This window comes from Scardinius erythrophthalmus (assembly GCF_964197995.2).
Source record: "Scardinius erythrophthalmus genome assembly, chromosome: 13".
Lineage (NCBI taxonomy): Eukaryota > Metazoa > Chordata > Actinopteri > Cypriniformes > Leuciscidae > Scardinius > Scardinius erythrophthalmus.
In genome coordinates this window covers 4657088-4673801 of record NC_138233.1, presented here as the reverse complement: position 1 = coordinate 4673801, position 16714 = coordinate 4657088, and the positions used below count along the sequence as shown (strand labels likewise).

General features: G+C 37.4%; 1 protein-coding gene across 1 annotated transcript; it reads left to right on the top strand.

Annotated features, from left to right (window-relative positions):
• Window positions 1–215: 215 nt before the first annotated feature.
• Window positions 216–14519, top strand: LOC308700764 (uncharacterized protein). Its single transcript, XM_081382532.1, has 12 exons — window positions 216–494; window positions 2525–2702; window positions 3751–3906; window positions 5188–5324; window positions 5748–5905; window positions 6159–6353; window positions 10178–10267; window positions 10489–10578; window positions 11240–11362; window positions 11913–12044; window positions 13911–14027; window positions 14262–14519. The coding sequence occupies exons 1-12, from the start codon at window positions 485–487 to the stop codon at window positions 14370–14372; spliced, it is 1497 nt and encodes a 498-aa protein (XP_081238658.1). The 5' UTR covers window positions 216–484; the 3' UTR covers window positions 14373–14519.
• Window positions 14520–16714: the final 2195 nt, after the last annotated feature.

The window sequence follows — 16714 nt, the reverse complement described above, 5'->3', positions numbered from 1 at the left end:
TGCTCGTGCACAGCTTTGAATATTACGTTCCGTTTTCAGCTTGTTTTATAACAATTCCGCGTCACCGTTAGTTTTTTTTTTCAGTCCGTGTCGCTGGCGGTGTTCGAGGAGGGCATTTCTTCTCATTTCTCCAATCAGAAAGTGTAAGGATATGGTCTCATTCAGCTCTGACACCTCCCTCTCCATACAGTACGTTCATGAGTGAACGCGCATCCAGTTCGGACGTAAGGTGTAAAACTGAGGTTGGGAATCCCGTTCCAACATTATCCCTCCGGATTTCATTAACATTATTATTCACGCTTGTGTCTCCTCCCCTCGCCCTATAGTGGTCAGCGGGTTTATGAGTCCTGAGCCATACACACTCGGACAGGACAGCGCGCATGAGTGTTTAGAGGCAGGCTCAACATTTTTCTGGTGTCAAAGAGTTTGATTTATATCTGTATATACAGATTTTCTAATTATATTGTATTTTATTTCACTGATCATGGACCAAGGTAAGACGAAAACCCATGGAATTTTTATCCAATGTCAATATTTTTGTCTTTTACACATATATTGCTTGAATGAGGTGATGAAATTAAACTTATGCACTCTCAGAAAAAAAGGTACAAAAGCTGTCACTGGGACAGTACCCTTCAAAAAGGTTCTAAAATGTACCATTTAGGTACTAATATGTACACTTTTGGAACTAATATGTACACTTTTGGAACTAATATGTACACTTTTGGAACTAATATGTACACTTTTGGAACTAATATGTACACTTTTGGTACCAATATGTACTTTAAGGGACTAATATGTACTCTTTAGATACAAAAGTGTACCTTTTGAAAAGGTACCTCCACAGTGACAGCTTTTGTACCTTTTTGGGGCATTTTAAACATGATCTCATCTCTGTTTTCAGACATTTCTCAGTTTAGTCTTAAAGAGTAGGACTTTAAATTAATGCTTTGACCATGACATCATTTTTGGAATTTAATTAATTGTATAGATACAATTTGCAAACTATTTCACTCTCAGAAGAAAAAAAAAAAAAAAAAAAAAAACAACGTACAAAAGCTCTCACAGGGGTGCTACCCCTTTAAAATGTACAAATATTAACCATTTAGGTACTGATATGTACATTTTATAGATACTAATATGCACCCTTTTGGAGTAAATAAGGTACAAAGTTGTATCTTTTGATCAGTGACAGCTTTTGTACCTTTTTTTTGGAGAATGCAGCGAACCATTTTTATGGCTAATGGTCTGTAAAAAAAAAAAAAAACTTGCTGCCTCAATTTTTTAAGTTCAATCAACTTAGCATTACATTACCTCAACTTAAATTACAGTAAACTGACTTTAAAAAATGTGCGGAATCTCGTATTTAAAATGGCTTAACTTATTTTGATGAGTTGACGTATATGTTGTCATAACTTATTGATCATGTCATTTTTGATTTACAGTGAGAGGGTGGCCAGAGATTTGCTAAATTGAAATAAAATTAAAATACCTTTACACACTCAAACAAATGCTTTTCCTTTTTTCCTTCCTAAGATTGGCGAATTTTAATTAATAGTAAAATACCATCAAATTGAATTGAATAAACCTTATTCAATTATTCAATGAAAATATGCAAGGATTATTCAATTCAATTCGATGGATTTTTTTTTTTTAAGATTTAACCTTTTTTTACGATTTACACATTTCCATTAATTATAAAATTCCATCAAATTGAATTGAATAAACCTTATTCAATTATTCAATCAAAATATGCAAGGATTATTCAATTCAATTCGATGGAATTTTTAATAAAATTTTTTTTTTAAGATTTAACCTTTTTTTACGATTTACACATTTCCATTAATTATAAAATTCCATCAAATTGAATTGAATAAACCTTATTCAATTATTCAATCAAAATATGCAAGGATTATTCAATTCAATTCGATGGAATTTTTAATACATTTTTTTTTTTAAGATTTAACCTTTTTTTACGATTTACACATTTCCATTAATTATAAAATTCCATCAATTGAATTGAATAAACCTTATTCAATTATTCAATCAAAATATGCAAGGATTATTCAATTCAATTTGATGGAATTTTATTATTAATGGAAATGTGTAAATTGTTAAATAAAATTAGGGCAAGTTTTACATTTAACACTTGTCTAATACATAATTTACTCAAACTTCACTACAAATATGCATTGACGATCTGCAGAATTACTATAGTCAAGTTTTGTAAAGGTATAAGCACGAATAGAAAATCAATCGAAACATCCTCAGCATCCCTACACTGTAAAAATCCCTACACTGATTTGTCATCACAACTTTTTATCTTTTGTCAAATCAACTTAAATAATTAATGAGGTTCATAGCATAATATTTTGAGTTTCTATTAATGAAACCAATTTCCTTCATTGTATTTACTCAAATATTTTATTTCAATGAACTCAAAATTTGAAGGCAACCACGTAACTTACTTTTTTAAGTTAAACCAACAATAACTGTTTACAGTGTACCTGCTTTGCCTCCACAGAAACTGAGAGGAACACGATGATGGAGTTCTGGAAGGAACACTCGAAGTCGGCAACAGTAGAGGAGATGATGCTGGATTCGAACGCGCAGGAACTGACCCAACACGAGCTGCCGGAGATCCTCTCCATGCTCCCTAGTCTGGCTGGCTCTGATGTGCTGGAGCTTGGTGCTGGAATTGGGTCAGTGATCACATTCGATTAGACCAACCGTACGAACACGCCCAGAATCATGTCACCCTGATATAAAAAGCATAGGAAATGATCTTTTGCATAAATAATACGTTTTTGTATTGTAATATTATTTTCGGCACAAATTCTCCACAAATTATAATTCCTGTGATGTTTTACTTGTTTATTTTTTCTAAATATTTTCAATACAACAAATACCTTATACAATATATCAAAGGTATATCACATGATCCTTCAGAAATCATTCTAATATGCTGATTTGCTGCTCAAGAAAAATTTCTGATTATTATCAATGTTGAAAACAGTTGTGCTGCGTCATATTTTTGTAGAAACATTATTCTCAAGAGATTCAAAAACTACAGTACAACAAAAACAAACATGATGAACGAAACTTATTAACTATTAATATTTACAAGATATCAAAGATGTATTTACAAAAAAAGATATAATTTTTATCATAATTTATCACATAATTCCTTTCCAGGAATGAGGGAAATTGTATTTTATAGTCATAAAAAAAATTTCTTAAAAATAAATAAATTCATTTTATTTTAATATTGAGATGTATGACATGTTCTTGACAGGTTTAATAACATTTAATTTTAAACTAAAATAGACTCTTAAATTTCCATCTGATTTCTTTGTTATTTGAGGTCATCATATGTGTGGAATTATTTACATTTAGTTATTTAATTTACAATGAGGAAATTGAAAAGCAATTTGTCACAGAGCCAATTGTATGTACAAGTATACACTGTAATAAAATTGGTGTAAAAACTATTTTCGCTCAAAAAAGTAAGTCACTTCAGCAAGTAACACATTTAATTAAACATGAAATTTTGAAGTAAAAAATTAAATTATAGTAAATTATATGCGGCAATAACATTTTATGTGCTGGTGAATGATGGAAATCTGATGAATATCAAATCAAATTTAAATTGTGAGGTCAAATCTTGTGTTGATCTGTTCCTTGACCAGTACTAAGCTTTTAAGCATGCTTTATTTGCTCCATTGTTATCATGACCTTTGCTCTTTTTAGTCGGTACACGCGTCACCTCATTGGGAAGGCCCATCACGTGACCGCTGTGGACTTCATGGAGAAGTTTGTGGAAAAGAATAGAGAGGAAAACAGTCACCTGGGCAACGCTGAATTCATCCAAGCCGACGTCACAAAGCTGGACTTCCCTAAACACAGGTGAGAGAAAAACACTTCAGCAAAACATGAATATATTCAGCCTTCTAAACACTGCTAAAGAGAGAGAGAGAGAGAGAGAGAGAGAGAGAGAGAGAGAGAGAGAGAGAGAGAGAGAGAGAGAGAGAGAGAGAGAGAGAGAGAGAGAGAGAGAGAGAAAGAGAGAGAGAGAGAGAGAGAGAGAGAGAGAAAGAGAGAGAGAGAGAGAGAGAGAGAGAGATTCATTTCGTTAACGAAAACTATGACAAAAAAAAGGGTTAAACTTTATTTTAAGGTGTCATTGTTTCAGTGTAATTATATATTTAAGTACTGAGTAATATTAAGCAACTACATGTACTTGCTATAGGGTTAGGGTAGGATTAGGATTTGGTTGAGGGTTAATTGCATGTAATTATGCATAATTTACTGTTATTACTATGGTAAGTGCATGTAACAAATGTAACAAGGACACTGTAAAATAAAGTGTTACCAAAAGAAGTTTGTAAACAACCTTTTTTTCCATTAGACGAGACAATGACGAGATGAAACCGACATCATTAAACACTAACCATGACTATCAACTTGCAATATTGTTGACGGGGAAAATAAAAAGTTTAAACTTTACCAAAATCTTTCTATATTTTATAAAAGATATTTTTTTAAACCTTTGAAAGAAAAAGAGACAAAAGTATTACAGACTTCGCGCTGTAAGCGGTGAACCAATCACAACAGACTGGGCTATTTGACCAATCAGAGTAGAGTAGACCAATCACAACAGATTGATACATCTGACCAATCAGATCAGAGTAGACCAATCACGACAGACTGGGTCATCTGACCAATCAGATCAGAATAGACCAATCACAACAGACTGGGCCATCTGACCAATCAGATCAGAGTAGACCAATCACAACAGACTGGGCCATCTGACCAATCAGATCAGAGTAGACCAATCACAACATACTGGGCCATCTGACCAATCAGATTAAAGTAGACCAATCACAACAGACTGGGCCATCTGACCAATCAGATCAGAGTAGACCAATCACAACATACTGGGCCATCTGACCAATCAGATTAAAGTAGACCAATCACAACATACTGGGCCATCTGACCAATCAGATTAAAGTAGACCAATCACAACTGCGAACCAAACAAGCTGAAGTCTTCATTAATTCATCCATCTCTCTCTCTCTCTCTCTCTCTCTCTCTCTCTCTCTCTCTCTCTCTCTCTCTCTCTCTCTCTCTCTCTCTCTCTCTCTCTCTCTTTCTCTCTCTCACACACACACACATTTTCTGTTTCAGTTTTGACCTGGTGTTCTCTAATTGGCTGTTGATGTATCTGAGTGATCAGGAGCTGAAGTCATTGGTTGAGAAGTTACTTAGCTGGCTCCGCCCAGGCGGCTACCTGTTCTTCAGAGAGTCCTGCTTCCACCAATCAGGTTAGAGAAACAATGTCCTGTAGTTTGACACTACATGGTAATGATGTGAAATTTCCTTTTTTTTTATCTTATTCTCTATTATAATGTGAAAAAAAAAAAAAAATCTGAATAATGGTACAACTCTCTATATTCCTGAAACCTATAGTTACGCAAATAAACCATTTGATTTATATAGCCATTGATATAAACACTATATTATCATTATTGGAGACTAAAACAGGGGTAAAATATAGGGCAGGGCGTGATTTTATCAATTGGGAACTGATTGTATGGTGAAATAATTGCTTTTTGATAAAAGATTATGAGGATGAACATATTTCTTTGGAATAGCATGCATTTATTAATCACTTTCATTATTGGTTTTAATATTTCTAGACGTTAGAGTATTTCTACAGGTGTAAATGTTTGTCTTGACCTTCACAGGTGACAGCAAGCGAGATTTTAACCCCACGCACTACAGAAGTCCTGCTCAGTATAACCATCTGATGACGTCAGTGATTCTGGACGAATCAGAGAAGACGGAAAAGAAATACTACGGCTTTGACATGGTGCTCAGCAAAACAGTTCAGACCTATGTGAAGGTAAACCAGTCAGTCATCGCCAAACTGTAATCAAAACTCTGTATAAAAAAAGACTGAAATGAAACTTCCTATTACTCTTTATTCTGAGTGATATTAATCAACTACATGTACTTACTATGGAGTTAGGGTTTGGTTGCGGGTTAGATCCATGTAATTATGCATAATTTACTGTTGCTGTGGTAAGTACATGTAACATATGTAACAAGGACACTGTAAAATAAAGTGTTACAAAACTTCCTTGTTTTTGTTACAGATGAAGAAGAACCAGAACCAGTTGTGCTGGCTCATGCAGAAAGCCCGTCGTGATGTGGTAGATCAGCACCAGGGCGGCTTTTCCACGTTCCAGCAGTTCCTGGATAACCAGCAGTACACCAGACGAGGAATACTGCGTTACGAGAAGATGTTCGGCTCTGGGTTCGTCAGCACAGGCGGACTCAGCACCACCAAGGTCATACATCATCTAAAGAGTCATGGGAAGATAATAAAATTCATACATACAGTTCAGCAAGATGTAACGTTTATTTTTGATACAATATTGCCACTTACTTTGTTTGTGGGCTTTTGTTCTGCCAACAAAAATTGTTGCAAACGAAGCCGCAGCAGAGCCATTTAACACCGAGCAACATTTGTTCCTGAATGATTCATTTTCAACAAACTGTTTAATGAACGATTCAACGACTCATTCATACAGTTTCATTCATGAAGGAATAGGAATTTTTTAACAAATCAGGTGATCGAATCATGCACTGACTGTGGCTGCATCGAAATCGCATACTTCCCAGTAGGCAAAACGCAGTATGTGACAAAAGTATGTCTAATAGTACTCATAAAAGAGTAGGTAAAAAGTCCCCGGATGACCTACTACTTCCACTGAGATTCTGAACTGTGCATGTGATCCCATGAGGCCACGGGAGAGGACTTGTAGTAATTGACTCACAGACAATACAGTCACTCGTCGCCACCTACTGGAGCAACTGTGTAACTTTCGGAATGAGAATCGACACAACTGACAATGGTAGGTCACATGATAATGAAACATGGCGAATGTAGTCTGTCCAGATTACATTCATACTACACACACTCATACTACACAGAACATACTTTTTTAGCGGTCGTGAAGTGATAACTTATTCAAAATAAGTACCTACTCAAGAAAGTAAGATTTCGGACGCAGCCAACCGCCTGAATGAATCTTTGTTTTGAACTACTCGGTTGAATGAATGATTCAGTGAATAATTAAGACAGACATCCGCTTGTTTCCTTCCTAAATGAATCCGTGTTTTTTAACGAATTGCGGATAAATTAATGATTCAATGACTCATTCATTAAAACAGCTACTTGTTTCGTTCCTGAATGAATCAGCGTTTTTAAATGAATCTGTAAAATAAATGATTCAAGGACTCGTTCATATATGCAGTCACTTGTTTCATCCCCAAATGAATGAATGAATGACCGTTTTTGAACAAAGAATTTGAATGAATCGATAATTGACTCACATACAATACGGTCACTTGTCGCCACCTACTGGAGCAACTATGTAACTTTCGGCAGTGAAGCGACGTAACTGGTAGGTCACATGATAATGACAACATGGCGAATGTAGTATGTCCAGTTCACATTCATAGGGGGTAACAGTTTAGGACCCAAGGACCAGATGTTTTAAAGAAGACCCGGAGTCAGAATTATAATAAAATGAAGAAAAGTTTTACTGAAGATAGTTTGCAGTTTCATCAGCAGAAGTCAGCTTCAAGACTCACACAGGAGTTCGTAGGCCGCCCCGCTTACAGTTACAAAGATCACAGCAATTGTACCCTACACCAAGGCCTAAGCTACGTCCTTGCTTCAGGTTGCAGTTTCTGATTGGCTAAGAACACATATAGTCTAAGCAAATTTCCACACATGGATAGACAGGAGAGTATGTCACCATTAGTCAAGATAGTTGTCGCACGATTCCTAGATTTAGGTCTGCGGTGACCTCAGAGGTTGGAGAAAGGCGTCTTCGGGTCTGTTTTTGCATGCCGAAGTGTCCCATAGCTCCTACTGTATACAAGACCTGCACAGAACATCCAACGCACACACAAAAGCATGAGAGAATCGCAGTTTCTTCAAGGTTGAAGAGAGCCTGAGCTAGCTATCATCAGGACAAACCACCAAAACATACTGATAATACATTCCCTCCTTAGGAAGAAGTACAGATACTATTCACTTTAGTTTCTAGAGAAATACACATGAAAGAGGTACTGTAATTCTCTAAATCAGGTGAAGTCACGTATAGTTGGACCCTTGTAACCTTAACTCGTCAGCTAGAAACAGATATATAGGCAACACATTTACATTTATTCATTTAGCAGACGCCTTTATCCAAAGCGACTTACAAATGAGAACAATAGAAGCAGTTAAACTAACAGTAGGACAACAATATGCAAGTGCTATGACCCTTCTCAGTTTTAGAATAGAATAGAATAGAATAGAATTGAAAGTGACATGTTGAGGGTCACATCAGAATGTACCTAAAAGCAGTTGGTTAACACTCAGCAAACATATGATTAAAAGTGTATTTGAATCACTCATTATGACCGCCGCTAGCGTAGCTAGCGAAAGCGGTCATATAGGGATTGTCAAAGTTTTTTTTTTTTTTTTTTTTTCGTCACCTTTCTGAATTTTTCGTCAACGATACCAGGGACACCGAAGCACCGGGGAACATGAAATTTGGTGGGCATGTAGCCCCACTAGACTTCTAAGGAAAAATTTCGTTTGGTCCCCGGGGGCCACCCCCCCCCCCCGCGCTGGGCCCCCCCAAACCCAAAAAAATGCAGTTTTTCCTAAATAACTACCTGAACCGTGGCACTGAGGATGAAGACATTTTTATGGTATGTTGCTCTTAAGGGCCCACATCAACCTAGCCCATAATCACTCATTTGTGATTTGCGCCCCTCCCATAAAAAATGAAAATGCAATATTATTCTGCTTTAATCGCCCCTATCTTCAGTGGAGATGTTCAGAACTGCACCATATTTCATGTGTATGATTAACTTGACATCCTCTGGGGGTATCCTCTGCTAAGTTTCGTAGAATTTCATCCATGGGGGGGTATAAAATAAATTCATTTATGTGCACATTTAGTGACTGTACACTCATCGGCCTGTAGATGGTGCTGTTGAGCGAAGGGTTGCTGGTTTAGGATGATACTGTCACACACACACATGCAGGAATACAAACAAACGCAAGCATGCACACAAACTGACATCCACACGCACAGACACACACCCATACACACACATACAAATCCACATGCACAGACACACACACACAAACACACACGCGCACACATGTACGCACACATACATACACGCACAGACACACACACACACACACACACACACACAGACACACATATACACAAACACACACACATACACACACACACACACACACACACACACACACAGACAGACATGCACATACTATTACTTTTTTTAGGTATATACATAAACACGCAATACAGCCAAATTACTCCACGTCATTTATTTTTGTGGAAAGCCAGTGCAGGCCTGAGCGGCGGTCATATTTTGTACCGCGATGTGGTACATCTAGTTAATCACTCATTACATATACATTGAAGTGGATTCCAATCCACCCCCTTTAACGCTATAATGTAGAACATACTTTTTTAGCGGTCGTGAAGTAATTACTTGATCAAATAAGTACTTACTCTAGAGAGTATACAATTGCAGCCAACCGCCTAAATTAATCTTTGTTTTGAACTATTCGGCTGAATGAATGATTCAATGAATAATTTAGAGAGCCACTGGTTTCCTTCCTAAATGAATCTGTGTTTTCTAACGAATTGCGGATAAATTAATGATTCAATGACTCGTTCTTTAAAACAGCCACTTGTTTCGCTCCTGAATGAATCAGCGCTTTTAAACGACTCTGTAAAATAAATGATTCAAGGACTCGTTCATATATGCAGTCACTTGTTTCGTCCCCGAATTAATGAATGAGAGTTTTTGAACAAATAGTTTGAATGAATTGATAATCGACTCACACACAATACGGTCACTTGTCGCCACCTACTGGAGCGACTATATAATTTTCGGAAAGAGTAACTAAACTTCCATATCCACTCTAGATCAGTGATACCAACCTAAATTTGCCTTTGGATATCAGTGGAGAACTACTGCATTCTCAGTGTTATCTCATCATTTAGTGAATAATTAACGGTTTGTTTTTCTGTTGATATCTTTGACATATTAATCTGTAACCCATCAGGAGTTTGTTGATATGCTGAACTTGACCGCAGAACAGAAGGTTCTAGATGTTGGCTGTGGGATTGGAGGTGGAGATTTCTACATGGCCAAGGTGAGCCAAAGGTTGACATGTGATGGGTTTATGTGTTGCCACAGAACGTGTTTCACGCTCATTTAAACAGTCCACTTTCCTCGGGACCTTTAAACTTTCTAGAAACGTAAATGTTATCAAACACAAATTACTCATTTGTGCTACTTGCACATGATCATTCACAGCTGCTGTTTCTGATTACCGTGACACGATTAATTACTGACTATCCGTTTTAATGACAGACCTTTGGAGCGGAGGTTCTGGGTATGGACCTTTCCTCAAACATGGTGGAGATCGCCATGGAGAGAGCCGTCACAGAGAAACTCCCATTAGTAAGTTGAGTTTTTTACCCAATACATAGCAACACTCTGGCAACCGCCCATAACACCCTAGCAACCACATAGCAAAGGCAAAAAACTACAGAGAACAGCTTCACAACTGCATAGCGACACCCTGGCAACCACCCACAACACCCTAGCAACCACATAGCTAAGGCAAAAAACCCTATTTAAAACAGCTTATTAACTGCATAGCAACACTCTGGCAACCACTCAGATCTCCCTAGCAACCTTGCAGCAAATCACACACACTACTCAAAACAGCTCAGCAACTGCATAGCAAGATAATAACATGGACACCTTAGTAACTGCATAGCAAAGGCAACAAATTACTCAGAACAGCTTTGCAACTGCACCCTGGCAACCACTCACAGCACCCTAGCAATCAGCTATAACAACCTAGCAACTGCATAGCAACACCCTAGCAACCACCCAGAATATCCTAGCAACCACAGCAAGCCTATCAAACTACTCAGAACAGCTTAGTAACTGCATAGCAACACTTTAGCATTATGGCAGGAAATGTAAAAATCTGTTTTTTTCTTTTGTTCAATTTTAAAATACGTCTAGCTTTGAGAATGAACAGAGCTGCATTCTGGGACAGCTTTCGTTCTGCACTTCCTGATAGCAGATTAACTTTGTCCTTCCTCTGCAGGTGCAGTTTGAGGTGTCGGATGCCACAAAAAGAAGGTTTCCTGACGCCGCGTTTGATGTGGTTTACAGCAGAGACACGATTCTGCACATCAGGGACAAACTTGACCTCTTCAGAAAATTTTACGTGAGTGTTCACACAGGTAAAGTGGTGCTTGGGTGCATGTTTTCATGCCTGTGACTTTGTATGTTTTAGAAGTAGCATGTGTTTGTTTGTGTGCATGCATAATACTGTGTGTGTGTGTGTGTGTGTGTGTGTGTGTGTGTGTGTGTGTGTGTGTGTGTGTATGAGGACATGCAAATGATAATCTGCATGTGTAAATGTACTGTCAGTCAGTAGCATGTGTTTGTGTGTGTGTTCCGGTGAATATGTGTGTGTAGGTGTTCAGTGTTTGTGGTTTAACATCATCTTGAGCCTCCTTAATTTTTTACTAAGAGGCCTCAAATGAGATGACACATTACTTATGGTTAAAAAGCCTTTTGTGTTTGTATTGATCTATAGTGGATAGTATCCAAAAAAAGCAAATGCAATGATATAAGCTGACATGCAAAATAAAAGTAGAGGCAAATTGAATGTGCATGGTCTGCCCTCTAATGGACAAATCCTGTATTTTCATAGGAGTCCATGATAACAGATTGAACTATTGCTTTAACGTGTGTTTGCATGTGTTTTTCAGTCATGGCTGAAGCCGGGCGGTAAGCTGCTGATCAGTGACTATTGCTGTGGAGAGAAGCCCTGGACTCCAGCGTTTCAGGATTACGTCAACCAGAGGGGATATATTCTCTACACACCTCAGAGATACGGACAGGTGGGGCACGGGATACACAAGTACAGACCTAATTAAATCATAGCAGCTTGCTTATGTTGGGAATTAGGATTGATCTATTATGTAATATTGATGATATCTGTTAGATGTAATGAAGGCAAGCTAGTGAGAGCTTGACCTCAAGAAGCGCACTAGTCTCTTGTTAGCGCGCCCGCCTCTCGTGCCGGGTCGAGTTGAACTGGAGGGGTTACATTTGTTGCCATGATCCGCATGGGAGTGAGGTTTAGGTCGGTGGGAGTAAAGGAGCTGTGCATGTAAACTTCACTCGACTGGCCTCATGAGGCATGATAGAGACTGCTGTTTATAGCGTTTATACCATTACATTTAGTCATTTAGCAGACGCCTTTATCCAAAGCCACTTACAAATGTGACCATGGACCACAAAACCAGTCACATGGGTCATTTTTTTAAATTGTTAGGACAATATTTGGTCGAGATACGACTATTTGAAAATCTGGAATCTGAGGGTGCAAAAAAATCACTTCATTGAGAAAATCGCCTTTAAAGTTGTTCATTTATGTTCGCGATTGTGCTGCATTCACCCACAAAAATACATGTTTTATATATTTACGGTTGGACATTTACAAAATATCTTCATGTAACATGATCTGTTCTTAGTATCCTAATGATTTTTGGCATAAAGGAAAAATCAAATCATTTTGACTTCAGGTTGAATGATTCTCTTTGGCTAAGAAAAAGATAAACATAGTAATTTTATGAAGCATATCTCCATGGATTATGCGGCTGACACTCGGACTCTGAAGTTAGGCACGTCGTGACCTTGCAGGTGTCAGATTTGGGTTGCTGGACGCCAGCATGTCCAAAACAACAACTCAGTCAATCTCCAACAATGCCTTAACCTGTAACCAAGAAGACTAACACACACACACCGACACGCAGCTTTTCCAAGGTTGGATTTGGCCAGGCTCTAACTACAAACAGGAGAGTCCTCTCAAAACATCAAGATAATGCATTCTTTCTCTCAAGGATAGGAAACTTTAGTCTAACTGTAAAGTAAGGCTTTACCTGAGAAATGGTCGCTTAAACTATTGGCTTCAATGACCCCTATATGTTTTAACACGTTGAAGACCTTTCTCAAACACAAAACAAATCCCTATTTCATTTCTGGAAGCCGGGCTGAATAAGCAAGCACTGTTACTGCATTCAGATATCAAATACTGACATTAGAGAATACATGAAAAGAACATTTGTGACCCTGGACCACAAAACCAATCACATGGGTCTTTTTTTTTTTAATTGAGATTGATACATAATCTGAAAGCTGAATAAATAAGCTTTCCATTGATGTATGGTTTGTTAGGATAGGGCAATATTTGGCCAAGATACGACGTTGTAAAAGTTGTTCATTTATAAAAATTTAAAAGTTTAAAGTTGTTCATTTATGTTGTATCATTTATTTATGATTGTGCTGCATTCACTCACAAAAATACATGTTTTATATATTTATGGTAGGAAATTTTCAAAATATCTTCATGGAACATGATCTTTAATATCCTAATGACTTTTGGCATAAAATAAAAATCTATAATTTTGACCCGTACAATGTATTGTTGGCTATTGCCACAGATATACCCGTGAGACTCGAGAATGGTGACGTGATCCAGGGTCACATTTCAGTGATCACACTGGTAACTTCTAGAACAAAGTAAAATCTCCAGAGAAGTCATTTAACTCATTTGATATTTAGAAGGAAAAATATTGATTAATATCTTGATTATAATCACTCATTACATATACAGTACATTGAAGCAGCAGTGGCACAGGAACAAAAAGCTTGTTAATGCACCATGACTATGATAATATTGAGTGTATTTGTGTGTTTTTCAGTTCCTGAGCGAGGTGGGATTCAGTAATGTTCGCGCAGAGGACAGGACAGACCAATTTATTCAGGTGATAAAGACTGAACTGCAGAGAGCCGAGGAGATGAAAGAGGAGTTTATACAGGTAAACACACACACACACACACACACACACACACACTTATATGCTCATGCAACGTCTTGACAACCTCACATTTGCATGCACACTGTTGGAGGAAATATTTTAGTTCCCCTTTATTTCACTCGTTTTTAATCACTTTATATACAGTCATTAAAAACGAGTTTAGCAAGTTTGTCTGAATATTGTTGGGAATGTCATGCACACATAGAGCTCTTGTGATCGCTGTCTCCTCCACAGGAGTTCTCTAAGGATGACTATGATGCCATTGTGAAGGGATGGACAGAAAAACTGCAGCGCTGTGAGACCGGAGACCAACGCTGGGGGCTTTTCTACGCCACCAAAGACTGAGAGAGACGAGGAATCCAACTAATCATCAAATCAGAATCACTATTTTTCAGATTAAACTCACTGTTAATTCTGTGAATTGCACAACAGTGTTGCAAGACCAACATACTCTTATGCAGCAAAAGTGAATAAAATCTTTTCTTTACTCTTTTTCTTTGTTGATTTGAATTTACATGCTTGTGCTTTTAAAGTGTTCCTCGAAATCCCGTGTGCAGTGAAAGTCTATAAAATGTTCAGCTGTTTTAACACACAATGAGCTTTAGACCTTATTATGAGCTGCAGATACAGTAAACAGAAAAAGAGAAAGCAAGCAAACAAACAAACAATAATATGTGCCATTATATCCCAAGAGACATCCATTTTTGTTATAGTTAATATCTCTGAAAAAAAAAAAAAATTCCTTGTCATTTTGGCTAATGTAATCATATATGATATAATAAAAATTATATAATGGAATTACAAATTATGTGCATAATTGCAAATAATTTATATATTATTTTATTATTATAATATTTTTTCTAATTTTTTAGACTGATTTTTTTTCTTTAATAATTATTTAACTTTCAAAATAAAAATATATTTATTATTAAAATGCATCTACATCTCTAACAATATTAATACTAAATACATAACACAAAAAAAAAAAAACAAATGTGATACATACATATACAGTATATATACATACACACACACACACACACACACACACATATACATATCTATCTTATCTCTATTTTATCATACTAATATATATAGCCTATATGTGTGGATACACACACACACACACACACATATACACTCACCTAAAGGATTATTAGGAACACCATACTAATACTGTGTTTGACCCCCTTTCGCCTTCAGAACTGCCTTAATTCTACGTGGCATTGATTCAACAAGGTGCTGAAAGCATTCTTTAGAAATGTTGGCCCATATTGATAGGATAGCATCTTGCAGTTGATGGAGATTTGTGGGATGCACATCCAGGGCACGAAGCTCCCGTTCCACCACATCCCAAAGATGCTCTATTGGGTTGAGATCTGGTGACTGTGGGGGCCATTTTAGTACAGTGAATTGTCATGTTCAAGAAACCAATTTGAAATGATTCGAGCTTTGTGACATGGTGCATTATCATGCTGGAAGTAGCCATCAGAGGATGGGTACATGGTGGTCATAAAGGGATGGACATGGTCAGAAACAATGCTCAGGTAGGCCGTGGCATTTAAACGATGCCCAATTGGCACTAAGGGGCCTAAAGTGTGCCAAGAAAACATCCCCCACACCATTACACCACCACCACCAGCCTGCACAGTGGTAACAAGGCATGATGGATCCATGTTCTCATTCTGTTTACGCCAAATTCTGACTCTACCATCTGAATGTCTCAACAGAAATCGAGACTCATCAGACCAGGCAACATTTTTCCAGTCTTCAACTGTCCAATTTTGGTGAGCTCATGCAAATTGTAGCCTCTTTTTCCTATTTGTAGTGGAGATGAGTGGTACCCGGTGGGGTCTTCTGCTGTTGTAGCCCATCCGCCTCAAGGTTGTGCGTGTTGTGGCTTCACAAATGCTTTGCTGCATACCTCGGTTGTAATGAGTGGTTATTTCAGTCAAAGTTGCTCTTCTATCAGCTTGAATCAGTCGGCCCATTCTCCTCTGACCTCTAGCATCAACAAGGCATTTTCGCCCACAGGACTGCCGCATACTGGATGTTTTTCCCTTTTCACACCATTCTTTGTAAACCCTGGAAATAGTTGTGCGTGAAAATCCCAGTAACTGAGCAGATTGTGAAATACTCAGACCGGCCCGTCTGGCACCAACAACCATGCCACGCTCAAAATTGCTTCCCATTCTGACATTCAGTTTGGAGTTCAGGAGATTGTCTTGACCAGGACCACACCCCTAAATGCATTGAAGCAACTGCCATGTGATTGGTTGATTAGATAATTTCATTAATGAGAAATTGAACAGGTGTTCCTAATAATCCTTTAGGTGAGTGTATATTAGTATAACTTTTTTTGTATTATGCATTTTATGAAAAAAATATTTTTTAATCTTGTATAATTACTTAAACAGTTTGGTTATTACAAAACTAAATAATCACATTTGTATATATTAAAATATAATCTTAAAATATAATTACAAAACATCAATACAATTTATAATTAAAAAATGTGAAAAAAATGTGCATGTCCTTTGTTTTATAAAGATATATGGATTATGTCTACAGCACTCAACAAAAAAAAACTGTAGATAAAGCTGTGCTCTATGCGGCTCTGGATGGGAGTGTCACGTCACACACACACACACACACTGAAGGTGGACGCGCTCGTGCTGCACGGATGA

What these genes read in the sequence shown, in the direction of transcription:
- LOC308700764 (XM_081382532.1), top strand. An exon ending in GAGCTTGGTGCTGGAATTGG is followed by an intron (nt 2,703 to 3,750) that starts GTCAGTGATCAC and finishes TGCTCTTTTTAG; the next exon opens with TCGGTACACGCGTCACCTCA. An exon ending in GTCCTGCTTCCACCAATCAG is followed by an intron (nt 5,325 to 5,747) that starts GTTAGAGAAACA and finishes TGACCTTCACAG; the next exon opens with GTGACAGCAAGCGAGATTTT.